This window comes from Hemicordylus capensis, chromosome 6 (genome assembly GCF_027244095.1).
Source record: "Hemicordylus capensis ecotype Gifberg chromosome 6, rHemCap1.1.pri, whole genome shotgun sequence".
Lineage (NCBI taxonomy): Eukaryota > Metazoa > Chordata > Lepidosauria > Squamata > Cordylidae > Hemicordylus > Hemicordylus capensis.
The window spans coordinates 163,947,379-163,974,861 of NC_069662.1; the positions used below are offsets into that span (position 1 = coordinate 163,947,379).

General features: G+C 49.3%; 1 protein-coding gene and 1 long non-coding RNA gene across 2 annotated transcripts in view; one reads left to right on the forward strand and one right to left on the reverse strand.

The window, feature by feature from the left end:
- The window catches only part of LOC128331818 (vasoactive intestinal polypeptide receptor 1-like), a 40,955-nt gene extending 23,598 nt beyond the window's left edge, over window positions 1-17,357 (reverse strand). The window contains exon 1 of the mRNA XM_053265713.1: window positions 16,970-17,357. Within this exon, the coding sequence (XP_053121688.1) occupies window positions 16,970-17,005 (36 nt within the window). The 5' untranslated portion in view covers window positions 17,006-17,357. The remainder of the gene's footprint in view (window positions 1-16,969) is intronic.
- On the forward strand, window positions 3,140-10,850 carry LOC128331819 (uncharacterized). Its single transcript, XR_008310447.1, has 4 exons — window positions 3,140-3,294; window positions 8,231-8,312; window positions 9,042-9,140; window positions 10,629-10,850. It is a non-coding gene; the product is annotated as an uncharacterized LOC128331819 (long non-coding RNA).
- Window positions 17,358-27,483: the final 10,126 nt, after the last annotated feature.

A 27,483-nucleotide genomic window follows, 5' to 3' on the forward strand; every position in this document is an offset into this window, starting at 1 on the left:
AGAAGGACTGCACCACTGAGGGCATTGTTTTCAGATACAGGGGACATTCACACGCCCTACCGGGCAGGTTGGAGGAAGGCTTCCCAAACCTTGCCTTTCCCCCAGATGATCGTTCGTTGCTTGGTGGGAGCATGGCGCGCACTCCCACACGATCAGCAGATCTGTGCAGTGCAGAGCAGCTCAGATCGATCTGAGGCCAGAACCTGTCCCACAATGCACTGCACAATATATAGCTGGCTGTAAAAGACCAGGATGCACCAGGGGCACAAGCCTTTTGGCGCAAGATGAAGGGCGAGAGCACAAGCGCTCTTGTCCTTGTGGCTCTCAGCCTTGGAGAGGAGCGGACTGGGGGCCCCAGAAGACTCAAGGAACACTCCATGTTTTCATCAAGGACCTTGGTATCCTCCTAGATTGGAAGATAGAGCTGCAAGATTGAAGAAGCTGGGGACCTGTTTTTTTTATTGAAAAAGAGGAACTGGGGGTGGTTAGATTGGGGTGATGTGTCTGGGAGAGCAGAAGAGTGGGGATGGTCTGGGGGTCGTGATCTCATGAGCAGTGGGCAAAGGGAGATATGGCAGTGGGAGTTGGGCAGGCCGTTATAGAGAAAAATGGTCCAGCAATTGAGGCCTGTTCCTTTTTCCGGCTCTTCTTCCAAATCTGTGGCCCCAAGGAGCGCTGGGAACACTCCCTCTAGGATTAGGGTGCTGCTGTTGAATGCCAGGTCAGTAAATAAAATGTGTGATGCCTTGTGGGATTCCTCCTAGAGATAGGTGCCAAAGTGCCCGTTTCTGTGTGAGGCCAGGCTGGAAGCAGTGCAGCTCGCACACAAGCAAGTAACCTGAGTTTAGGGAGGACTCCAGCTAAAAAGCTGAGCTAGGCTGTGCTGGCCCACCGGGATCAGGGCCAATCCTGGAGGTTCTGACCCAGGCTGGGTGTCACTTCCCTGGGTCACACTGCACATGAGAACAGCCTCACAGCTTCACCCCCTCCCCCTTCTGTGTGTTCTGTTAGCATGTGGAGAAAGTAATTTAATGGGGCTATTGCTAAAATCAGCTAAACATTGAGGCGAGTCCCACGATCAGTGAGACTCGCCGGGAAGGGGTTTGCACTCTCCCCGCAGACGAACAGGGAAGTAGCCCTGGGCAGCTGGAGCAGCTACTCACACGACTGTTGGCTCCGTCACGGAGCCGGCGGGGGCTGTCGGGATCGGGGACTGCACGGCCCCCAGAAGGTGTAGGATGCTCTGCATGAGTGCACAGGGCATTCTGAAGAGCCGCCCGGGGCCAGGAGGCTTGTTTCAGCCTCCTGGCGGGGATCTCCTTGGGTTTGGCTGTGGCGCGGAGGTGCGCCGCAGCAACACACGATCAAAAAGACAGGGTTAGCCGAGCGCTCGCTTCGCTAGCCTCATCTAAGGGGAGGGGGAATTGGGAGGGTTTGCTGCCAGGAGCCGCGTGGCAGCACACGATCCTCCAAAAGCGGGCGAGGCTCCCTCAGCCTGCTTTTGCCCAGTCATGAGAATCACCTCATTGAGTTGGGGCTTCATCCCCACTAAAAACCACAGACGTCCCTTGCTATGTATGTAGGCGATTTCTTTTTTAAAAAAACAAAACACCTTAGACATAAGAGCAGCAGCACCTGTCCATATGTGCTTTCCAAAGCTGGTCATTCCAACTGGCCATGTATCTATACGCTGCCTTTCCCACTCTCTCCAGAAGATGAACAGAGCTGACAACATCAGCCATCTATTGGGTGAGAATATCCTGTGGGTTGGAGTCACAGAACAGGGAATGTTTCCCTGAACAAATGTGGATCATCTATCTTGGCGAATCATGAGGCTTTTCTCACAACTGCTGGGAAGAGGGCTAAGGCAGCCCAGCCCCCTTTCTGGCTGTCGGGTGGCATGTGCTGCAATGGGAGCTCCTGGCAACAAACCTCGCTAAAAACTACACACACACACACACACACACACACACACACACACGTTAAATGAGGTTAGTGGAGTGAGCAGTCCACTAACTTCGTCACCCTGATCATGAGTTGCCTTGCTGCAGCTCCACACCATGGGGACGCAGAAGCAGACCCCCAAACAGGAGGCTACAACAAGCCTACAAGCCTCAGGGGTCTCCCCAGAATTTATCCTGGTTATTTTTATGTATGTATTTTTTTTTAAAAAAAATTAATTGATCTGTTTTTATATTTTAGCATGATATTTTAATTGTGTAATTTTTATAGTTCTGTTTTAAAAAATTTTCTATGCGAACCGCCTTGTGATTGTTTTTAATGAAAGGCAGTATATAAATTTAACAATCCATCCATCCATCCATCCATATCTGTCCTGGGACGTCTGGGGGCTGGGCGGCCGACTGATCCCCCCCACCCCAACTGGCTCCATGACGGAGCCGGTAATTGTGTGGGCTGCCGATTTGGCTGCCCAGGGCGGGTGCTGTGCTCATCTGCGGGGACAGCGGATCCAGCCCGCTCTCCCTGCAGAAGCCCTGCAGGCTCTCCACACTGCTTGTGTGAAGAGCCTCAGTGTGTCGGGAGTGGGGGAGAGAAAAGGGGTTACCCAGACAAAAATACTTATTTGTCTCCAATTTTATTCCAACAATATGTACTTTTCTTTTTTTAATTTTCATATTGAGATGCACACTCCTAAAATAGTATCTCATGCTATCCAAAAACCAAACGCCACTTCTGAATTGCTATGTTTTCTATGGAATCTTAGGTGGATAAACAAGGAACTGTATCAGGAGACACTGAATTTTGCAGTGTGTCAAATCTAACAAATAACAAATACCTGACTCTCAAAAGCCGCCATAGAATGATCGTTCTGAAAAGCTTGACCTAATTTGCATATCAAAAGATGCTGTTCAGGCTTTTGGCTGGAAAGTGGGAAGTCATTAGTTCTCCCCCTCCCCATTTGCTGCTGAAGATTTTTTTACAAGAATGGTAATAGATGTGAAATTGTTTACTGTTGGTATACTTTTATCCTTGGCATTCAAAAGACCCCGAGACAGAATTAAGATGCACCCATTCCATTTCCATGTTTTGAATACAGAATCCTTGGTCTGAAATAGCACAAAACCTTTTGTGTCGGTGTCTGAATGGACTGCTAAAAAGGGAAGAAATGAGAAGAGAAACTAGCACACTGGATCTCTGCAGAAAGCAGGTCTGCGTAGTTTGGCAGCAAAATGGCAGACTCTACAAACCCAGGCACATGGGGAGCAAAGGGAAGGAAGCACCGAAGGTGGAGGAGCAGCATTAACTCAAACAACAGCAACAACAAAAATAGGGGTAATTCTCAGATTCTGAAAACTGTTTATTTTAAAATGCTCAAGTAAATATGCAGTATAGCAGAGTTTCTTAACCTTGGGACCCCAGATGTTGTTGGACTACAACTCCCATCGTCCCCAGACATGCCCTTTGTGACTGAGAGTGATGGGAGTTGTAGTCCAAAAGCAACTGGGGGCCCAAGGTTAAGAAACTCTGCAATATGGCTCTTCATTAAGAAGCACATCAGTTTGTCTTGCTCCTAAATGCTCATTGCAATGAAGCTAGTCCTACGATCGGCAAAAATTGGGCTAGGGAAGGCTAGCCCGCTTTCTCCCGATCGCGGGAAGTAACAGGAGCTGTGTGGCTCCTGGTGGCAGCTCAGCAGCAAGCACACTTACGGAGCCTGGGTCAAAGGATCGTGTGGCGTGGCACACAGGAGACTACAGGAATACAAGTGTGTGGTGCATTTCTGGGATCCCCCCTCCCCTCCCCCCCCCACAAGTGCGCCCGCCACGGCTGTGAGCAGCCGTGGCTGACACATGATCATTAAAATGAGGTTAACAGAGCGCTTGCTCTATTCATCTCATTTAAGAGGGAGGGGATTTAGGCAGGAGCCCCACCCAGTTTTGCTTGCTCGTGAGAATAGCTTCAGTCAGTGCACACCAAGGGTTCACAAACATGGGTCCCCAGATCTTGTTGGACTGCAGTGCCCATCATCCACAGGGCCATTGTAGCTGAGGATGATGGGAGCTGTAGTCCAACAAGAGCTGGGGACCCACATTTAAGAACCCCTGGTGTAGAGAGTACTGAACTGGATGGACCAATGGCCTGACTATGTAGAGCAGCTTCATCTGTGTTTGAATGAGTTTAAGGATGTTCACATGAGCAAAGTGGCTGGGACTGGGGAGGGCTGACACAATCGAAGCCCAAACAAGGCTTCCCCACACGTGTGCCCAGATGAGTGGTGCAAGTGGGAGGCAGAGGGGAGGAAGCCAGGCCACCAGAAGGCCACCAAGTAGTGCGGGAGAAGTGCGGTGCATTGGGAAATCATGCCTGATCCTGGTGGTGCCTTGGAGGCAAGCCTATCTCTTGCGCGGTGTATTACCAGGGCTCTGGGAGTGGGGCCCCGCACAGCAGTGCTTCCCTTCACCTGACCCCCCAGAGCTGTCAGGCAAGCTACGGCCGGGTGCAGAAGTGCAGGAGCCAAGCTGCCACTCATCCTGGCAGGTGATCCGCCCACCTGAGAAAGGGTGGATGACCATCTGCGGGTAGAGAGGGTCAAGCCCGCTCTCCCTGCTGAGCCCCTTTCGGCTCTGCACACTGACATCAGCTCTTCAGGGCTTCAGACAGGGGACTGGGGGGCTATTCTTACAATCATAAAAATTGGACTAGGAAAATCCTAGCCCAATTTTTGTGATCGTCAGAACCACAGGGCTCGCAGCCGAGCCCAGTGGTTCTGGAGCTGCTAGCCCGCTCCTGTAGCCTGCCCCTTAGCCTGGGTTTGCGGAGCAAGCGCTCCGCAAACCTGGGCTATCTGCTCGTGAGTAGCCACAGTGCGGCTCCACGCCGTGGCTACTCGTGACTAGACCCCCAGACGGGAGGCTTAAAAACAGCCTCCCAGTTCGGGGGTCTCCCAGTGCGCAGGGCATACTGGGGCTTCCAGGGGCCGCGCAGCCCCCAAGCTCCCCAGCCCCCGCCGGCTCAGTCTCGGAGCCTGCCATTGTGTGGGCGGCCAATCTGGCCGCCCAGGGCTCCCTGCCCGCTCGTAAGTGGGGAGAGCAGGCTTAGCCCGCTCTTCCCGCTAACCACTAGGAACCGGGTCTCACTGATCGTGAGACCCGGTCCTGGGTTTCACAATCAGTGAGACCCGGTTTGGGGCGGTGAGCAGGGAGAGAGTCCTGGGTGGCCGGATTGGCTGCCCACACAATTGCCAGCTCTGTGACGGAGCCGGCGGGGGCTAGGGAGCTCGGGGGCTGCGTGGCCCTCAAAAACCCCAGTATGCCCTGCGCAAGTGCGCAGGGCATACTGGGGAGACCCCTGGAGCTGGGAAGCGGCTTTTCGCTTCCCCTCCAGGGGTCTACGTACGATCAGATAGCCTGGGTTTGCAGGGCACTCGCTCTGCAAGCCCGAGCTAAGGGGAGGGGTACTTGAGTGGGTTACCCGCTCTAGAACCACCGGGCCCACAGCCAAGCCTGGTGGTTCTCACAATCAGCAAAAATCAGGCTAGTGGAGGCTCGGGCTAGCGGAAGCTAGCCTGATTTTTGCAGGTCGTGAGATTAGCCCCAAGGGGTCTTTCCCTGCCCTACCTAGAGATCAACCAGGCATTCAAAGCATGTACTGTACCACTGAGCTACAGCCGCTCCCCAAACCTAGCTAAACATGCAGTATTTTATTGCCTTGATCTTGCATAATTATGCCTGGCAAAACAGATTTAAATAACCTGAAATTATAACAAGGTAGAGCACTTAATTAACACCGATGCTAAAAATATCCTCAACTCAAAGATCTATCAGAGCCAATCTACCGGAGAGGAAAGTCATGACTGTTAAAAGTACTCTGATTTTAAAGCTGCGGGTTAATAATATCGATATATTAATGCATTGTGTAGAAACTATTTTTAAACGAGTTGTGACTGAAGTTCGCCAAAAGTGAAATTTCAAAGTGAATTGGGAGATCAAATGAAACATTTGAAAAATTTCCAGGAAAGCAAGAAACCACTGCAGGAAGACTGGCATCATTTTTCAGAGGGAGAAAAAGCCACACATCTTGCGCTTGCCACTGAGTTTCACCTCAATGTACATTTCAAGGTGAATTTGCAGGTTTGTTCTTGGCCCGAACACCTAAGCAATTTCAAGGGAAGCCAAAGGAGTTTTCAGAAGATTAGCACAAACCCTCAAAGGGATTACACACACTCTCAAATTTTTAAGCATGGCTTGATTGTGTATACTCTGACCATTTTAATTCCACATTAAAGAAAACAGAGGCCAAACAAGGTATGCAATGGGAGATCTGTGAACAGGATTTCTAGTCTTGCCTTTCTTAAAGGAAAAATAAAAGCAAACATGGTGGAGTGCTTTCTTCCACAATGGACCAGGTCTCACGATCAGTGAGACCCAGTTTGGGGTGGCGAGCAGGGAGGGAGCCCTGGGCTGCCAGATCAGCCGCCCACACGATTGCCGGCTCCAAGATGGAGCCGGCGGGGGATGGGGAGCTCGGAGGCCACACGGCCCCCGGAAGCTCCAGTATGCCCTGAGCGAGTGCGCAGGGCATACTGGGGAGACCCCTGGAGCTGGGTGGTGGCTTTTCGCCTCCCCTCCGGGGGTCTACTCGTGAGTAGGCATGGTGCGAAGCCACACCGCGGCTACTCACAATTTAAAAAACCAGGTGTGCGGAGTGCTCGCTTAGCAAACCAGGTTAGGGGCAGGGGTTATCCGCTCCGGAACCACCGGGCTCACAGCTGAGCCCAGTGGTTCTGACGATCAGGAAAAATTGGGCTTTCCTAGCCCGATTTTCCCCGATCATGGGAATAGCCCCAAAGTTTTCCTAATTTAACTCCCCCATGCTGTTATTTTCCCCATAGGTGGATTCTTGCAGTTATTATACTGGTTTTAAGCTAAACATTGAGGAGATTCTCATGATCGGGCCAAAGCAGGCGTAGGGAGCCTAGCCCGCTTTTGCCCAATCATCTGCTGCCATGGGAACCACGTGGCTCCCGGCAGCAAACCCTCCTAATTCACCCTCCCCTTAGACAAAGTTAGCGTTGCTAGTGTATTGCCGCGGCGTGGCTCCAAGCCATGGCAACACACGAAGAAACAAACCTCCCGGCCCTGGGGGTCTCTCCAGGATGCCCCGCGTACTCACGTGGGGCATCCTGGAACTTCCGGAGGCCATGCAGCCCCCGATTCCTGCAGCCCCTGCCGGCTTCATGACGGAACCGGCAGTTGTGTGGGCAGTCTGAGGATCGTCTGCAGGGACGGCAGGCTAAGCCCGCTCTCCCCACAAACCCTCTTAAGGCGGGTCTCACTGATCATGAGACTCGCCTCACTGAGCCCTTTATCGCGATCGGTGAGAAAGGGCTACAGGGTCAGCAGGGAGGAAGCCTTGAAAAGCTTACCTCTTCGCAGAACATTCCAGTCCTGTTTGTTGGGCAGGCAAATCACCTGCCCAGACAATTGCCGGCTGCTCCCAGGAGCTCGGAGGGTTGCGGGGCCGGGACATGTCACCCCTCCCGCTCAGAACTCCCATAATGCACCATGTGAGTGTGTGGTGCATAATGGGGATGCCCTTCCACTCCCCAAAGCTGGCCGGGAGCGCCACAGTCTGCCAGCCCTGGCTGCAAGCAGATGATCAGAAAAATGGGGTTAAGAAAGAACTTCCTCTTTTAACCCCATTTAAGAGGGGGGCTTTGCCTCCAAGGCACCACCAGGATCGGGCACGATCCTGGCGGTTCTCACACGCAGGCAAAACCGGGCTTGGCTTCATTAGTCTGGTTTTAATCCACCCGATACAGCTACCATTTGGCCTACAGCATCTGTGCAGGGCAGATTTAAATTGACAAAACTGCATTGTGGAAAGGGGCGAAACCCGTCCTGGGTGTCCCAGCCCTGATATGAATCCTCCCCCTGCAGCAACAGTGTTTTCATCTATCTATCTATCTATCTATCTATCTATCTATCTATCTATCTATCTATCTATCTATCTATCAAATTTATACCCCGCCCAAACTTACATCTCAGAAAATGAGCATCAATAAAATGGTACAAAAAGTATCTTGCAATCAAATTGCTTTTCTGCCGTGTCTTATCCACGTGCCCGTGTGGATTGGGAATATGTGGGGGAGATGCAAACAAAACAAAAGCTTGAAGCAAACTCTGCAGGCTCAGTGCTTCATCCAAAACTGGGAAGTCCAAAAATGGAGCAACACAGTGAATGACTACAGCCCTTGCTCTGTTTTCAGAAACAACATCAAGCAACTTTGAATTCCAAAATCTGGGAAGCAATTCAGATCAGGAGAATTCCAGAAGCATTCCACGTTTGAGGTAATGTGCCAGAAGTATGAACTGTGGCAGAGTAGCCAACATTTTTATATTTAGTTTCCTGACAGATGCATCTGAGGCTTGGGAGGGAGGGAGGGAGATGGGAGTGACAAGATGTCAAATCCCATACGCTAAGATAGTTATGACAAGCACTGCTTGCCACAATTCTCTTATAAGATTATGATAAGGCTGGCTGGCTCACACATGGACTCTGAGATTTGACAAGGAGATACAATATCTCCGCCGCTCAGCTCTATCAGCAAAGAGCATCTGTGGCTCCTCTTTCAACGTCTGTAAAGAACAGGACAAGATTTTCTGGTTTGTGAGGTTAAAGCTGATCAGGACAGAAAAGTCTCCATCCTGTATCATGTGAGAATACAGGCAAAGTAGCACATGGCTGACTGCTACTCCATGTCAAAAACTCCCAGGACACGTCAAGGAGAAGGTGCTGTAGTCCTAGCGTTCTGCTTTCGTCTCTTGACAGAGAGGAGAGCTGGTCTTGCGGCAGCAAGCATGACTTGTCCCCTTAGCTAAGCAGGGTCTGCCCTGGTTGCATATGGATGGGAGATTTGATGTGTGAGCACTGTCAGATATTCCCCTCAGGGAATGGAGCCGTTCTGGCAAGACCGATGGTCTGACTCAGTGTACAGCCGCCTCCTATGTTCCTATGACATGTAGGCTTTGTATTATGATAAAAGATTTTGCTGTGTGCGTGTGTTTTGCCTCAAACAGGACAAGGTATGCATGATCCAAAATGATAAAATTCAGAAACTACTACATATCAGACCCTCTGCCTCAAATTCTATATCCTTCTCGCCTACCCAAAAGGTGGTGAGTAATTGTCCAAAATGTCTTTGTTTCTGGGCCCTACACTCTTTCTCTGATCTGGGGAGAATAAAATTAGAAAGGAGCCCTATTCACATGTTACGTTCAGCACTCCTATGAGTGTGCACAGGTACAGTCATTTACATGTTACGTTGCACACAGTTATCACTGCACACTACCTATCCATACCATGCATTTCAGGGGCCTTTACCCAGGTTCACTTTTAAAATGAATGTATGTATGAGTGTACAGAAATCTGTGCCCTCACACAACATGGTGACTCATCTGCGGGGGGAGAACTCCTGATACCCTGTCAAGCTCCCTGCTCCCCAATATTCTTGTGTAGAGGCCTGAGCTCGCTCCTTGGCACCCCCCCAACTCCTCTGGCTGCTGCTGCCTCCTCCTAATGATGCCACCACTGCACTGCTGCCTCCTTAATTTCTCTGCCAGGGCTTGTGGTGGGGAGCAGGTAGATGGGTTGTTTCCCCGTGCAGGAAAGGAAACAACCCATTGATTCCCTTCTGCTGTGAGTGCTGGCAGGAAATAGCAATGGGCATTCATGCGCCCAAGGGCCAACCTCACGGTGCATGTGCGGCCGCTGCCATTTCTGTGCTGGCACTCACAGTGGGAGGGAGTTGATAAGCTGTTTCCTCTCCTGCATGGGAGAGGAAACGGCCCACTTACCTACTCCCTGCCATGAGCGCCAGCAGGGAGGTGGCATCAGAGGAGGAGGAGGAGGAGGGGGGGGGAGGAGGAGGAGAGTGAGGCAAGAGGTGATGGGCGAAGGAGATGGCGGCAAGGCAGAGGGCTGTGCTGAGGAGCTAGCACCAGCCACCACTGAGGAGTGGTGGACTCTGCAGGGGCCTTGAGGGGCTCAATTGGGGGGGGGGGTTTCCCACAGTGGCACGCATTCTTGGAACACGTCCACCCAATTATAGTTATGCCCCTGTGCAACATCATAAGGGGTAGGGCTTCTCGTGTGCTGGGTAGGGCTTCTCGTGTGCTGTGCCAGGATCAAGCCCGATCCTGGTGCTGCCTCCCACTCAAGCTAGGGTTCGGTGCCCAGGCTTTTACCTGGGTTAAAGGGCACAAGTGTGCCTTTTACCCCACTTACGGGGCTGTGCATATGCTCGGGCACGGCTGCACGTAGCTCGAGCATACAGAGTCGGGGGCATAAAGCCCCTGACTCCCGGGGAAATCCCCCAATGCTGCACGCTTGTTGCACGGGGCATTGTGGGATTGCTGGGGGCCAGCCTCCAGAGATCCATGCTGCATGGGGCAGTGCGGATCATGTAGGCATGCAGCAGCATGCCCAAGAAGACGTCGGGGATCGTCTGGGGGGGGGGAGGTAGGTTGTGAGTATAGCCTCAATGTCTGAATTGGGGTAGGGTGTCTTTGTAGGCCAACCTACTCTTTCCCCCCACAGAGTCACAATATGTAACCACACAGAACACCATAACTCAGTATTCTTATTTTTCTCTGTGGCTGTCCCAGGGCTTCGGAATATACTCCCTGCTGAAATAAGAGCATCTCCGCCTCTGTTTGTTTTTGGGAAGACCCTCAAGACTCACCTGTTCTCGCAGGCTTTTAATTAGAATTAATACTTTTAATAATTTGTTTTAATCACTGTTTTATGCTATTGTTTTCATTGTGTTTCGTGTATTTTAATCTGTGTTGACTTTTAAACATTGTTTTAGATTTTGTACACGTCCTATGGATGTACATATCGGGCGGTATAAACATGTGATAAATAAATAAATAACAAATAAATATCAGAATATGAGCACTGGGGGTCCATTTTAATGTATTTTGATGTACATGTTTATGAATCTTTGAATTTGTATTAATGTTATATTTAGTGTCCACTCGTTGTGCAGCAATACGAGAGTGGAAGAAGGACTCTGCCCTCACAGAGAGGCTGAAGAGCAACTGTGGTGGAGGCTTGTTTCTCAGCCCAGCATGTAGAAAGCCAGGTGGGAAGTGATTTTCACTTCTCTCCCCTCCTTGCAAAAGCCCCTTTCACTTCCACAATTATGTCCCACAGGACTGAAGAGAATTTCATGGTTCCTCCCGTAAGAAACTGAAATTTGAGGAGAAATTTCAGCATTCCTCTTAAGAACATCTCAGAATTTTTCAGACAGTTCCTCCACATATGTGCTTTATTTTATTTATTATTTATTTAACACATTTATATACAGCCCCAAACGAAATCTCAGGGCAATTAACAATTTAAACAAACAGCAGCTAAAACCTAAAAGTCATATAAAATAGATAAAAGAGATTCTACCATGAATAAAACTTTAAAACATCATAAACTACAAGCCTGATAAAACAGGTGTGTCCTTGTGTGTCCTTTAGATGTCCTTGTAGTTGGAGGGCTATGCCAAAGATTTTAAAGAATAGGTGAGGGTTTACAGAGACATTTGAAGGAAAGGGGGAAAGGGATGGCACCACATAAGTTTTCTAAAAAGGAGATCCAGTTTGGCGAGGAGCGCTGGTCTTGTGGTCATGAGCACGAATTGTCCTCTTTACTAAGCAGGGCTCTTCCTGGTTTGCATTGGGATGTCTGTCTGTCGGGACTCTTCCCCCAATGCTCAGCAGGGCAGGGCACTCATCCAACCGGGCAGTGAACAGATCCACAGCCGCGGATTGCCCAACCACACACAAAGCTGACAGCAACCATGTTGGGAGGCAGGGGAGGGCAAGAAAGCTTGGAGGATGGCTGCCCTTGACTGGGCCAGAATGGCCTGAGAAACTGTTGAAGTTCTTCTCACGATCAGTGAGAAGAGCCATAAGGAGGTTTGCGGGGAGAGCGGGCTTAGCACGCAGAGGATCAAGTCTGCAGCCCTGGGCAGCTGGATTGGCCATCCACATGACTGCCAGCTCTGTCAAGGAGCCGGTGGAGGCTGTAGGGATCGGGAGCTGTGCAGCCCCTGGAAGTTCAGGATGCAAGTGTCTGGGGCATCCTGGAGAGACCCCCGAGCCCGGGAGGCTGCTTGCAGCCTCCCGGCCGGGGGTCTACTTGTGTGTTGCCACGCGCCACAGCAACACATGAGCAAAATAGGAGGTTAACGGAGCACACGCTCCATTAACCCCATCTCAGGGGAGGGGTATTTAGGGCGGTTAGTTGCTGAGAGCTGAGCAGCTCCCGTTGCAGCACACGATCGCCCCAAAGCAGGCTAGGCTCCCTTAGCCTGCTTTGGGGCAATCGTGAGAATCGCCTCGTTGTTTGGCTGCAGTCAGGAGCTAGCAGCTCCCTCCTTTCTGCAGAGACCCTGGGGGATGATGTAGGGAGATGAAATGGAGTCCTATAATGTGGCCCTTTTAAGGGCTAACAGACAGAATTCAGGAGGCTGGGAATGGAAGGCAGGAGAGGGGCTAAGAGGGGTGGCAGTTGACCCTGAGAGCATATATAAAGGGCTTGAAGCCAGTGATGAGGAGGCCAGTGGAGATGGAGAACGGCTGCCTGTATGGGTTGCCGGGGGGGGGGACAAGGCATTTTCTCTCCCTGGCGGAGGAAGAACAGGGTGCTTAGAACCCCCTCCCCGTCCTTCTGAGGCCTGCATGCCCAAGGGTTGTGAGGCTTGTGCAGAGGAAATGCCACAGTGACTACATGGGAGCACTGCTTGCTGTGAGATATTCCCCTTAGGCGAGGGGCCATAACTGAGCGGTTGAGCAATTGCCTTGCATGCAGAATGTCCCAGGTCCAATCCATGGCAGTATCTCCAGGTAGGGCTGGGAAAAGACTCCCATTTGGAACTTTGGAGACCTGCTGCCAGTCAGTGTAGTTATGATGCTAGATGGACTGAGGGTCTGACTCAGTATAAGGCAGCTTCCTGTGGTCCTAAGGGGCTCAGATATTTTTTAACTCAGCAATTTATGGCATGTTGTACTATGTACTACTTTTTCTGAGTTCAACAAGGTAGTAACTTTCTACCTTCACAACTTTCCATTCTGGCTTTGCCACTGTGCCTTCTCCTTCTCTCTTCTGTGCTAGTCATGAATCTATCCTCTATTTCCTCCCCCAGATGCCACCTCAAGGGGGGCTGAGCACTCCTGCACCTCATGCTTTCATGTCATTTTTTTTGACATGTTCTGTGACTCTTTTTGTCATCCCAATTAAAAGTTAATAGCTGTCAAAAGAGCTGAGCACACTTGAAGCATAATAGTAAAGGGTGATTATGAGAAGCGCTTGTCAGACATTTGAATGCACCCACCAATATCAAAAGAAATAATTCAAACAAAGGAGAGTTAAAGAAAGCCAGTGTGGTGAGGGATGAGCTGAAATCTCCTCCACTTTTCATTTCATCCACAGGTAGTAAGATTGGAGGAGGTGTTCAGCAATTGGGGGGGGGGGGGCAAAAGGGGGATTTACTAGTGGCAGCAGTGCCACTACTAGTCTTCCTCTCAATGACTGGCAGGCTCTATTTTTCTAACCCACAGTTCTACTCAAAATGACATTCCATCATTATGTCATCTTCTCCTGGATGTCTGCTCCATCCCTGATTTTAATCCAAGTCAGAGAGGAATTCGGGGATCTTATAAAGCTCACCTCCTCTTTGAGGTGAGCATTATGGTTCTCCAAAGCTCATATCTAGATCTGTGTCTAGTGAGCCTCACAGCCCTTGCTGCCAGTTGGGTGCCTTTCCATTCCCTTGATTGTCAGCTGAAAACCATGGAGTTCTCTTTAAAAGGAGAAGGGAAATACTCACCCCTTCACTCTAAGGTGACCCATTTAACATGGAATGGCCTAGGCCATCTGCGCTACATTTGTATTTGCTATCCCACTGACGAGCAAAAAGCAATGACCACATCCATCCTAGGTGAACATAAGAAGAGTCTTTCGAATCAGGTCCAATTCCTTTCTGGTCCAGCATCCTGTTTCCCACAATGACTCACCATATGCCCCTGGGAAGCCCACAAGCAAGAGATGAAGGAATGCCCTCTCTCCTGCTGTTGTTCCCCTGCAACTGGTCTTCAGAGGCATTTTGCCTCTGAACCTGGATATGGCCTATAACCTTCAAGCCTATACTGCATGAATTTGTCTATGCCCCCTTTAAAAGCCATTCAAGCTAGTGGCTATCACCACATCCTATGGCAGAGAATTCCATTGTAGTCCAATGAAAGTGCATCTACTTTGGATGTAGAAGGTCCCAGGTTGAATCCCAGCCATCTCTAGGTAGGGCTGGGAATTACTTCTGTTTGAAACCCTGGAGAGCTTCTGCCTGTCCGTTGCCTGCTTTTCACAACTGGTTGGCTCTAGGTTTAATGTGGGTTCCTAACATTAGACTGATTTTGAACCCACACCAAAGAGGGAGATTCATCTCGGGCTATAAACAGCCATGGCTTACAGTCACACTAATGTTGGTTAAAAAAAGCTGACTTCAGATGACTGTGTGAACCGGGCTGGTGTAGACAATATTCAGCTAGATGGATTAAGGTCTGACTTGGGATAAGGTAGTTTAAATTGAATTTTTTATTAATTCAGATTTTTTTATTCTCCTTCTCTCTCACTCTCACTCTCATATGGAGAGAGAGAGAGAGAGAGAGAGCGCACTTGCATTTTTTCTGAGAAGAATTGAATTTTAGCCAAATCATTTGAAACTCAAATGTCGCAGCATTCTGCTTTCAAACACCAAATGTTCCCAGGAAATACATATTTTCAAGCTCTTCTTACTCAGCCAGAATAAAGATATCTTAATTATTGTTGACTTTTCCCCCCTCCAGTCCCGTGTTATCTAACCACAGCCAAAACTGTATTTTTGAAACATCTCAAACTATATTTTTCAAAATTATATTTTTAAATGTAAAACATTTTCAGTGTGTATTTAAAAAACGGTTTTTCAGATCCAAACATGAAATCATGAAAACTCTCTTGAGAGAGAGAGAGAGAGAAGGTACTTTAATCCCACCAGAACTGTGAGTTGACAGAGAGGTCAAGATATGATCATTCTCTTTCTTCCCATCACACTCATGCAAGTTTACAACAAAGAGAGAAAGTAAAAAATACCTAGGGACAAATGTGCCCCATATGAATGTGATTGAACCAAAAAGAGAGAGCCAGCTATGATGTTTCCCCCAATAAAATGGCATGTGGGTGAGAGATCCAGTTATGCACCCTCAGAATCATTGCCTTGTAGGCCATCATGTCCAACCCTCCACTCAGTAGAGGAAATTCAGAGCAAGAGGATCCTCGACAGATGATGATCCTTGAAGACATCCAGCAAGGGAGAACTCTTAGGTAATTGGTACCATTATTGAACTCCTTTTACTGTTAGAAGTTTCTCCTAATGTTCAACCAAAATCTACCCTCCTATGTCTTAAGGCCATCAGATCTGGTCTTGACCTCTGGGACAGCAGGGAGCAAGTCGTTGTCCTCTCCTATATGACAGTCCTTCAGGTTTTCACAAAGCCTATCATGTCCCCCACACTCAGTCTTCTCTTCTCTAGCCTAAAGATTCCCAGTTCATTCAACCTCATAGTTTATTTTCCAAACCTGACCATCTGCAAATGGTTTGTTTCAGTTGTCCTCTACGTTTTCAATCTTAGGACCCACTCTTAACCCTAACCTGGATAGGAGTGTGCACGGTTTTGGTCCGGCACAATAGAAAAGACCGCCGGACTGGTCCGGCGGTCCGGCACGGGGGGGACTGTTTCTTTATGCGGGGGGTGGTAGTACTTCCCCCCCCCCGCCGCTCTTCCCCCTCCGGCGCTTGTCCTTTGTAAAATTCTATTGGGGCAGCAGAGTTCTTCCCTGACACCCCTGCCCCCGTCGTTGTTAGTTAAGGCTTTAACGAGATGAGCGCTAGCGGCGTGCATGCGTCCTCCTTGGCGCGTGCGCTCATCTCTGACGCTGCCGCGCATGCGCTGTGACGTATGTGGCGAGCGCCGTGATGTATGCAGCACATGCGGCAGCGTCAGAGATGAGCACGCGCCAAGGAGGACGCATGCGCGCCACTAGCACTCGTCTTGTTAAAGCCTTAACTAACAACGACAGGGACAGGGGCGGCAGGGAAGAACTCTGCCACCCCAAGAAGATTTTACAAAGGACGAGCGCCGGAGGGGGAAGAGCAGCGGGGGGGGGGGTAAGTACTACCACCACCACCGCTTAAAGAAACAGTTCCCCCCGTGCTGGACCGGGGGCCCACCGGACCATGCACACCCCTAAACCTGGAACATAAAGCCCATTTTCAAGTTTCCCCCCATCCTTGCTCCTTTCACCTTCTCTCTTTCCCTTTCTCTTTCTCCTACGCTCTTATTTTCCCCCTCATCTTTCTTCTTCTCTTGAAAATGCTCATGAAAAAGAAACTGATGATATCCTCCATCTTCAACTGGGGTGTGGTTCACTTTTTGGTCCACCAGCTGAAGAGGAATGCTCTCTACAGAGTGCAAAAGAGTACAAGTCGCAGATCTGGCTTGGATGTGGATGCAGGAGGCAAAGATGCAGATAAGCTCAGCTCCTAGTACCACATTCTCAGGCTTTATACCTTTGCACCCTGGCAGGATAACTACAAACTTTTAATTCCTCATTTGCAGTTGTTAAGATAACGGCTTTGCACTACATTCATGAAATAATGTGGACTAAACACCTCATAGTCCCACTCACTTCACGCCAAAGAGTGCATTGGAAGCACGGTAAAGAAAAATCCCCTTTTAGCATTGTCTATCCTATCTCAAGTGAGAGCACAGCAAAGTGTCCAAGGTGTTAAGGGAGGGGTAACTCATCTGCATTTAAAGGTCTTAAGCAGGCACCCTGGCTACATGATCTGCCTTCTTCCCAAGAGATCCAGGTCCTCAGACCCTTTCCTTGAGAAACATAAAGAAAATCCACTTACCAGGGGGAAGAGCACCCAGCAGAAAGTTAGCAGCATCTTCAGCAGCAGAAGGAGAGTCTGTCTTCCCTACTCTTGCCTGCCGATTCACAGCAATCAAATCCCGCCTCTTGCCTGCACCTTCTCATCTCGGCTCCAAGGAGCTTTCCCCCTGCAGGCTCCAGTCCTTACAGGTGGAGAGAATTACCACCATGCATTATCATCGTTACGATTATTACACAATCCCAGAGTACGTTGTATAACCATATCCGACCCAAACAGTGCAAAAATCCCACCGGCAATCCACATACAACAAAAGAGACAGAGTCACAAATTCAGCCACAACCGGACTATGAAAATAAAATCAGCCAGCCAATAGCAGGGGAAACTCTCTCAAACAGCCAGGCTTTCATTATATGGAGGAAAATGCACAGCAGTACTGTAAGGTGGGCTTCCCTGGGTAGGGCATTCCAAAAAGGTTGGTGCAATTACTAAATTGTCCTTGCTTCAAGTCCTCACCAATTACACCCCTAAAAAAAGAGGGGACCGGAAGCAGAACCCTCTCTGCCAACTGCAGAAGATCAGATAGAATATTAGGGAGAAGATGTTTGTTACATTATCAATTATATGCCTTTCTGTTCCCACCTCCCATTTAACTTTGCAACATTGTCAAATCCAGAAAGAGACAATAGCCCCTGAGTAAATCAAAGCCTCAAACTGTCCTCAATGTTAAATGTTCAAATCCCAGAGTATTCCCACAAATGATGTGAAAAGCATGTTAAGGTTCATTTGCCAATCTTTGATAATTTTATGGCATTATCTCTGTTCAAAAATGGAGTTTTTCTTCATTCTTCAAAGGGAACCATGGTCCACCCCATATATTGTGAGTGGTGATGATACAATGTCTTTGACCTGGGGAATATACTACTCTATGTTATTGAGGTCTCTAAAGTTCAGTTATACCTGGTATAACTGGATGGATTATATCTGGATGGATTCAGAGTTCACTGGATGGATACTACTACTACTACTACTACTACTACTACTATGGATATTTATATACTGCTCTTCAACCAAAGTTCTTAGAGCAGTTTACACAGAAAAAGAAGTAATACATAAATAAGATGATCTCATGTCCCCAAAGGGCTCACAATCTAAAAAGAAACATAAGGCAGATACCAGCAACAGGGGTTGCTGTGCTGGCGCTGGATAGCGCCCGTTGCTCTCCTCCTGCTAAATCTAAGAGAACCACCAGTTCAAAACCAAAGTTCAGAACCAAAGGTGCCTCTTTGCTCAGTTAGCAGGGAATATCTCCGGCTTGCAATGTGTTGCCAGAAAGCCATGTTTTGGAGAAGCACAAGGAGCACCCCTCTCATGCATTCCCAGCATGGGATTATGAGATCACAGCTGCCTTGAACATTTTATCTTGCTCTTTGGCAAAAATTGTTGATCAAGCAACAGGCTGAGGCTGGAAGCATGCCCCTAGGTTAAAAAGACAACAGACTGAAATGGGACGCAGGGTGCCCCTCTCTAAAGAGGAAGCCAGCTAATAGACCTGTCAAAGCAAATTGTCTGGGGAGGAGATTCTCCCGCCTATAGATAACACATGGAATGCTTCTTAGCAAGAGCACCAAAATGGCTACTCCCCATCCGATTACACTTGATGGCTTGGCTCACAAAGATCAGGGAGAGACACTCATAAGCAAATAAAAAATGGGCCTCTTTGCACCTGGAGACACTGTGAGCTCAGAGACAGTAAACAAGCATCACCCATTCACCTCACACATAGTTTGCTCTTGCATAGTTTGTTCTTGCCTTTTGTCCAGAAGGGCCCACCTAAAGTGACTAAGTCCATTGAGCAATGGACTCTGTTGTTTTGCAGCTCAGGAGTGTAACTATAATAGGGCCAGGGGAGACAGTTGTCTGGGGGCCCACCGCCTTGGGGGGGTCCCCCAGAGGCAAGTCACATGACTGACTCCCCCAGCCACTCCCCCAGCCCGGGCTTCCTTCAGCTGTATTCATCCTCCGAAATTGATGGGAGTGTTAAGACCTGGAGCTAGCAGAACAGCATGTCTTTCTCTAGGACCGTTAAATGCCTTTGCAGCGTCCACAATTTATAAAATCTTTCAAAAAATAATTTCAGACCATGTTCTATTGTGGCACATAGGGGTGTGTGTGTGTGTGTGTGTGTGTGTGTGTGTGTGTGTGTGTGTGAATGTTAATATGCTTTTCATGACCACTATTCAGCCTCATTTTAAGATTTCTTGACTTCATGAGCTGAGCTTCAGTGAGGGGGGGGGCCATTTTCAAATCTCGTCTCTGAGCCCACTCCAACCTTGCTATGCCCCTGCAGCAACCCCTTGCCCTCTGAGGTGGGATAGCCACCTGATTGAGTCAATAGTTGCCTCGGGGCACATTTTTTGACTTTAAGTACCCAGGCCAGGCCGCCATGGCCTCAGGCTCTCTTTGGACCCTGCAATCCTGCAGACTCTCACACGCTGTGAGCTGTGGCTGCTGCCCCCTTGTTCTTTATCCCCCCCCCCTTCTACTCTATGCTTTACTCGAGAGGAGCCACATCTGGCTGGCCATCATGCACCCTAACACGCCCAGGAAGGAGAGGTAACACTAACTTCTTCAGCCATCTGCCTCTAAGCTGCCTTGCCTCTTTCTGCTTCCAGCCTCATTCTCCAGGCACTTTATACTGCAAGCCTCTAAGCAGGCTCTGATTTGGAACTCTAGCCAAATTACTACAAGCCTTTGCCAAGACTCTTATTTAGAACCTCAGCCAAATGATTGAATTGCCTTGCCTGGCAAACCTTCGCCAGGTAGCCTCGAATCGAGCCGGTTGGGTGGCTGGATTGTGAACCGAACTGGAGGCGGTTTAGTCCATGATCGAACCAAACCAAGCCCAATTCAGGCGAACTGGTTCAGCAGTGAATGGGTGAAAGGGCAGGGGCAGTGAGAGATGTAGGAAGGCTCTTACCTGGCCAGGATGGCTGGTAGGGGTGTGCACAGAACTGGCTAGCCTGGTTCAATTCGAGAGCGAACTGCAGTCTGGAGGGGGGGTTTTGGTCCGGGGGGAATTTGCAAACTTAAATTTTTTTAAAAACCAAACCTCCTAGCCCCTTTGAGGGTCTTCCTAAAGGCCACGGGGGGAGGGGGGTCCATGAAGGTTCCCCCTCCCCCCATCGGTCTCATTTATCACTGCTGCGGCCCATAAAATAATCCTTATTGGCCACCACACATACTCTAATAACCTCTGTGAGGCCCTGGGCCATGCCAAGCCTCACAGAGGCCATTTGAGCATGCAATGCATCAGGCAGAATGGCCACCAAACTGAATAAAGGAGGCCCCAAAGGGCCCAAAATGATTATTTTATGGGCCACAGCAGTGATAAATGAGGCTGGTGGGAGGGGGAACCTTTGCGGACCCCCCCTCCCCCGGTGGCCTTTAGGAAGCCCCGGAAGGGGCTAGGAGGTACTTTTTTTAAAAAAAAAATTGAGAACTGGTGCGGGATTTCGATTCCGGTCCGGACAGAACCAGGAGGGGGGGTTCGGTTCAACCCCAAACCCCCAAATCACCAAACCCCTGAACCCCCAAACTGAACCCCAGAACTCCCAAACCCCAGAACCCCCGAACCAGTTCACGTATCCCTAGTAGCTGGCAGCACCCTTGCTCAACACACACACACCCCGGTATGGCCCCAAGTGTGTCTGATGCCTTGTTTATGGATCTACCCATACGGCAGTGGCGTGGATGTGCAGAGGCCATTTGCGTAGCAAGGTTGGAGTGGGCTCAGAGACAAGATTTTAAAATGTCCCCCCCACTCACTGAAGCTCAGCTCATGAAGTAAAGAAATCTTAAATAAGGCTGAATAGTGGTAACAAAAAGCATAGTAAAATTTATATATATGGTTTTGTGAATTGTGGACAATGCAAGTCATTGAATGGTACTAGAGAAAGACATGCTGTTCTGGTAGCTCCAGGTCTTAACACTCCCATCAATTTTGGAGGATAAATACAGCTGCAGGAAGCCCGGGTGGGTGCGTGGCTGGGGGAGTCAGTCATGTGACTTGCCTCTGGGCCCCTCCCACAAGGCAGTGGGCCCCCAGACAACTGTCTCCCCTTGCCCTATTACAGTTACGCCCCTGGACATAGGGGCGGCGATTCACACGATTGCCCTGGGTGGGCGGGGAGAGTAGGGGGGAGGCGGCTTTCACCTTACCTTCCCCCAGCTGACCAAGACAGTCCTCTTTGGTGTGCCTCCCGCACACCCACACGGGCAGCCCTGCTCCATGCAACTCTGTGGCCTCCGTGCATGTGTGCACACCACACAAATGGCCTCTGCACATCTACGCCACCGCCACATGGGTGCATCTGTAAACAAGGCATCACACACACTTGGGGCCATGCCAGGGGGGTGAGTGGCAGCACTGGCAGCTGTGCCGGCCAGGTAAGAGTCCTACTATCTCTCTCACCACCTCTGCCTGGCCACCTCTGAGCATTTCCAGGACCCCTCATTCCTTTATTTTTAAGGGGGGGATCCTCACTTTACAATACTTTACAAGTATTAGCCACTCAAACTGCTGAACCAGTTTGGTCAAACGGACCAGACCAGCTGGTCCATTTGACCAAACTGGTTTGGCAGCATGTGGTTTGGCTCAAATTCTATTCAAATTCAAGCCGAACCAAGATTTTTGGTTTGTGCACACCCCTAATTGGAAGTGTGTGGCAGGTGAGCTCTTTTCCAGTGGGAGCAAAAAACAGGTTGGTTTCCTGAGCCCAATTATGAAGCAAGCCTGGGCGAGATTACCCATCCCCATTCCCGGATGCGGGCTGTAAATGGAGGACCAGTAATTAGGGTTCTCTATTGTTAAAATTCTGGTACCTGGGCAGGGCCATATGGTAGAGTCAAGTCAACTCTGGTGGAAAGGTAAGAAGGACCACAACAGCGAAGTGGACAGGATAGCCAGTCCCATTGCTTGGGTCCCTAGGCAGTTTACCATCCAGGGACCAATCAGACCCAGCTGTGCTTAATTTCAGCAAACTTAATTTCAGCAATGCCCCATGTGCATTTCAATCATTGCCCTGGCTGGCGCACCCCCAGCCTGCCAGTCACGGACGACGACGACAAATATTTATATATCGCTTTTCATCAAAAGTCCCCAAAGCAATTTACATAGCTATATAAGAAAGAAAGAAAGAAAGAAAGAAAGAAAGAAAGAAAGAAAGAAAGAAAGAAAGAAGGGAGGGAGGGAGGGAGGGAGGGAGGGGGAGAGAGAGAGAGAAAGGAGGGAGGGAGGGAGAGCGAGAGGAAGGAAGGAAGGAAGGAAGGGCTCCTTGTCTCCAAAGAGCTCACAATCATAAAAGGAAACATAATGTAGACACCAACAACAGCCACTGGAGGGATGCTGTGCAGGGGATGGGTAGGGCAAAGCATCCGCCCTCATGGTAACAGCATTCCTCAACTCTTCAGACAATTGCTGCCACAACTGTGAGCAGTGCAGGCGAAGAATTGGGACTTCCAGACCACTTTGGATGCTGCACTCACGTACAGCATCTTTTAACAGAACAGCTGAAGAGGGCTTTCGTGAGGGAAAAGAAGCAGAAGAAGCAGAAAAGGCCTTAGCTTAGAAAGAAGAGTTTATGATGAGAAGAGAAAGGGCAAAGACTGACTACTGAAAACAAGAGAACAGCAGCTTTCTGCTCTCAAGCATCATTCACTGAGCCACAGAGTCAGTACCAGATGCCAGAGATACTGGACCTATGAACTGCAGAGAAACTTATGAAGCTGCTCCTTCAGTCCGAATGGTGCTTTCCAAAATGTGGGAGGCTCTGTTTTGCTACCCTCGTGAACAGCCACCTTCTGAGGGAATTGGATTTTTAAAAAATTAAATATATATATAAATTATATGCATAAAATGTGTATTTATTTAAGTTGCTTGATTTATTGTTGTAATGACTGATTTCTTTCAGTGCTGGTCTCTGGAGTGTGGAGTCTGGAAGAAATAGGCGAACATTACACCTAAACATCTCCCCAGCCATGTACCTGCACCTCTCAGCAAGCGGATGAAATTGTTTGGAAGTTGTATTTTATCAGCTCATGGAGAGGCAGTTTGGACAAACCCGCCCCCCACACCACACATGATTAGGCAGCCCTAAGATGATGCACCTGGAGGGGGGGGTGCGGATTGGATGAACCACACCATCCTTCATAATTAGGGAGATGAGGACTCCCACACTTCTCCTTTGCATGCTTTAGAGGGTCATACCCAGTAGACATAGGCAGGGGCGTAGCAAGGTTGGAGTGGGCTCAGAGACAAGATTTTAAAATGTCTCCCCCACTCACTGAAGCTCAGCTCATGAAGTAAAGAAATCTTAAATAAGGCTGAATAGTGGTAACAAAAAGCATAGTAAAATTTATATATATGGTTTTGTGAATTGTGGACAATGCAAGTCATTGAATGGTACTAGAGAAAGACATGCTGTTCTGGTAGCTCCAGGTCTTAACACTCCCATCAATTTTGGAGGATAAATACAGCTGCAGGAAGCCCGGGTGGGTGCGTGGCTGGGGGAGTCAGTCATGTGACTTGCCTCTGGGCCCCTCCCACAAGGCAGTGGGCCCCCAGACAACTGTCTCCCCTTGCCCTATTACAGTTACGCCCTTGGACATAGGGGCGGCGATTCACATGATTGCCCTGGGTGGGCGGGGAGAGTAGGGGGGAGGCGGCTTTCACCTTACCTTCCCCCAGCTGACCAAGACAGTCCTCTTTGGTGTGCCTCCCGCACACCCACACGGGCAGCCCTGCTCCATGCAACTCTGTGAAGCATGGAGCAGGGTGGAGGGACCGGGACCGGAACTTGTTGCTCCGGCCTCAGGGCATCCCTTAGTGCAACGTGTGGCACATGCATTGTATTCAGGATTTCCCCCTTAGGCGGGAGCTTTATGCACCCACCTCTGTGACTCCTCAGGCTGCACACAACCCAAGGAGTCACACGATGCCCAGTAGCCAGGTTATGGGTGCAAGAGCACCCTTGATTTCAGCGAAAAGCTGGGTTCGTTAAGGGGGTTAGACAGGTAGGAGGATCCCATGAGGATCTCACCACTTCTCAAGACCAGCCTAACCCCTTCCCAGGCAGAAGTGTCCAAACAAGGCCTTCCTCTCTACTCAGTGCATGAAGGTCGGTGTGGAACCATTAGGCGAATTTGTGTGGGGTTCCACTTCCTCCATGTGTTGGGTATATGCATGGGGTGGGGTGGAACTTGTGAACAGCCCTATTAACTGGTATCAAAGCAACCCAAGCCAATTGCTGGGTGAAAATCAACTGAAAAATAAGAACGTTCCAAAATGTGAGGGGATTTGTTCCCTCATACATTTAAACATTCGGGAATTTGGGGTTCTGTCTTGACTAGCTGTGGATAAATCTTGATGCCAAAGGCTGTTTGCATATCCATCCACCCATCTGTCCTTCTTTTCCCCTTTCAGGAACAAGCAAGGAAGCAGCTATTTATACACAGCTGAGCCTGGCAACGTGGTGCCATTTTGTGCCCCGAAAAGCAGCAAATCTCAAAAAAGCAGAATCAAATCATCTAATTGTGACATTGATGGGTTGGAAATTAAGAAAAGTGATTTGAAAGGATGGAATTAGAAAGTGCACAGATGATTGGGGAGAGCATAATGCATCTCCCAGACAGGATGCAAAATCCACCAAGCGACATATTGCAGCTATAATTAAAAGCCGCGTATCATGCTCCTTTAAAAATAAGTCACTGAAGGATGGAGAAGGGGAATGGAAACTTCTACACCTGCCAAGGCTCGTGATGCAGAGTGCTGGGAGAAGAGAGAGAAGGTTCCGTGAAGGCGGGGTGGTGGTGGTGGTGGAGGAGAATCAAACCATATCTGGAAATTAGCTGCAAACACAGAACTGAATTTACTCAATGCCGAAAGTCAGGCCTACACAACATGTGGTTGAACACTGCCCACTAGGCATAGGAATATAGGAAGCTGCCATATACCAAGTCAGACCATTGGTCTATCTAGCTCAGGATTATCTTCACAGACTGACAGCGGCTTCTCCCAGGTTGCAGGCAGGAATCTCTCTCAGCCCTCTCTTGGAGATGCTGCCAGGGAGGGAACTTGGAACCTTCTGTGTGCAGGCATGCAGGTGTTCTTCCTAGAGCAGCCCCATCACCTGAGGGGAATATCTCACAGTGCTCAGGCACGGAGTCTCCCATTCAAATGTAACCAGGGTAGACCCTGCTTAGCAAAGTGGACAAGTCATGCTTGGTACCCCAGGACCAGCTCTCCTCCCATATATGGCAGCCTTTCAGGTACTTGACAAGCAGTCCTAGGCCAGAATTTCATGATGCCCCTGATGGGCACATTAAGTGTGTATCAGGTATTTGAAACAGGTACCTCAAAGTCTGAGACTGGGAGCTAACTGCAAGGGCTTAACACTCTTTTTCAGAAGGGTGGGGGGAAGAGTGTGCAAAATCAATACCCACAATTGGTAGGCAATAAGAAGCCTCTGGTTTGGCCAGTGGATGGATTCTGGGGAGTGCAGACAGAGAGAAAGCCTGAGGTGCAACTCTTCATTTAATTTTGGGAGGTGGGTGGGAAAGGAAGGACACTTTTGGGGAGAAAAATATTGGCAGGGGACAGAAAAGCACTTTTTAAACAGGGAAGTGAGAAAACACAGTTTAACATTTGGGGCAAAGGAAAACATGGAAGTTGAAAAGTAGCACTTTGGAGGGAATTTGGTCAAATGTGGGGTGAAATCCTCAAGTGACAGGCCTGGTAGAATGAGTAGGAGGTCCTGCCTTTACCGGGTCATCAGCTTCTCCAGTTCAAGCTCCTGAGCTCAGGGCATGCTTAGCTGGAACATACAACTTCCAGGTGCTCGTTGAAATTAAGAGACTACTGCAAGAGGAATGAAATGTGAGCAAACACCAGCACTTTCTTGAATGGCAATGTGCTAGTGGCTGACACAGCTTCAGTTTGTTATCCCTCATCCAGCCCCATCACTGTCTGTAGGCAGCCGTTCATGCAGTGGCGCTCTTACCCCTGGACTTCAGGGCCAAAGTCCAGGGCCTCCACACCCCCGGGGCCCCCAAATCTTTTTTAGTCTGTCCTAGGTGGTGTGGTCAGCATTGGCCCACACTGCACTGGGCAACCAAGTGTGATTATGACCTGTGCCGGGTGCTTTAGAGACAGGAGTGGGGAGTGGGGAAAGAAATATGTGGGATGGGAACATGCATTTCTGACAATGCATATTTGCAAAAATATACCTCTTTTATATTTTTACATTCTTGTGAGTTCAGTTGCTGTTTTTGCCCTCTAGAATCCACATGTTAAAAATTGTGTGTGTGTGTGTGTGTGTTTTGGGGGACTTATCTTGCAGGGGTTGGGCCCCCAGAGGAGTGAGGCCTCCAAAGGCCTTTAGGTCCAGGCTCCAAAACTACCTAAGTGCATCTCTGCGTTTAGGCAATGAATACCATGACTTGATGATGATGATGATGATGATGATGATGATGATGATGATGATAAGGAGAAATAGATTTGGGTGTCATTAGTATGCTGATAACACCCTGCTTCAAATCCCCTGATGACCTCACCCAGCAGTTTCATGTAGATGTTAAAAAGCATTGGTGACAGAACTGGGCCCTGAGGGACTCCATATAGTAGCTCCTGTTTGGAAGAGCAACTGTCACCAAGTGCCACCATCTGGAAGCTATTCGAGAGACAGGAATGGGAACCACTGCATAACAGTGCCTCCTAGCCTCGATTCACCTAGGTCAGGCTTCCCCAAACTGCGGCCCTCCAGATGTTGCTGAACTACAACTTCAAGCATACCCAGCCACAAAAAATTGTTTCTAGGGATGCTGGGCGTTGTAGTTCAGCAACATCTGGAGGGCCGCAGTTTGGGGAAGCCTGACCTAGGTGATCCAGAAGGATACCATGGCTGATGGTATCAAATGCCACCGAGAGATCCAAAAGAACCAGCAGAGTCACACACCCTCTGTTGATTCCCCAGTAGAGGTCATCCATCAGGCCAACCAAGGCTATCTCAGCCCCATAGCCAGCTCTAAAGACATTTTGAAATGGGTCTAGATAAGGTGTTTCCTCCCAAACTGCTTGAGGCTGATTAGCCACCACTCTCTCAATCACCTTGCCCAACCATGGTTAATTGGAGATTGGCTTATCACTTGTCAGAAGCTATGCATCTCCACAATGGTGAAATAGGACTGGCTTGTCCGCTGCCACGTTCTGGGTCTGACACCCTTCCATAAAGATGACTGGCCCCCCACTCCTGTTCAGTGGTGCCTAGTGGTAGAAGCTGCTAATCCACCGGCAAACCAACATAGGAGCTTACTGATAATCATTCATTTTTTTTAAATGGCACAGTCCACTAATAATAAAGGAGGGGGGCCAGCTAGAATGGAGGTTGCATCCACCTTTCTCATGGTAGTCCTCTCTGCCACACTGGGCTAGGCCAATGTGGCACCCCCCTGCCTTTGAGAATGGCTAGCAAATCCTC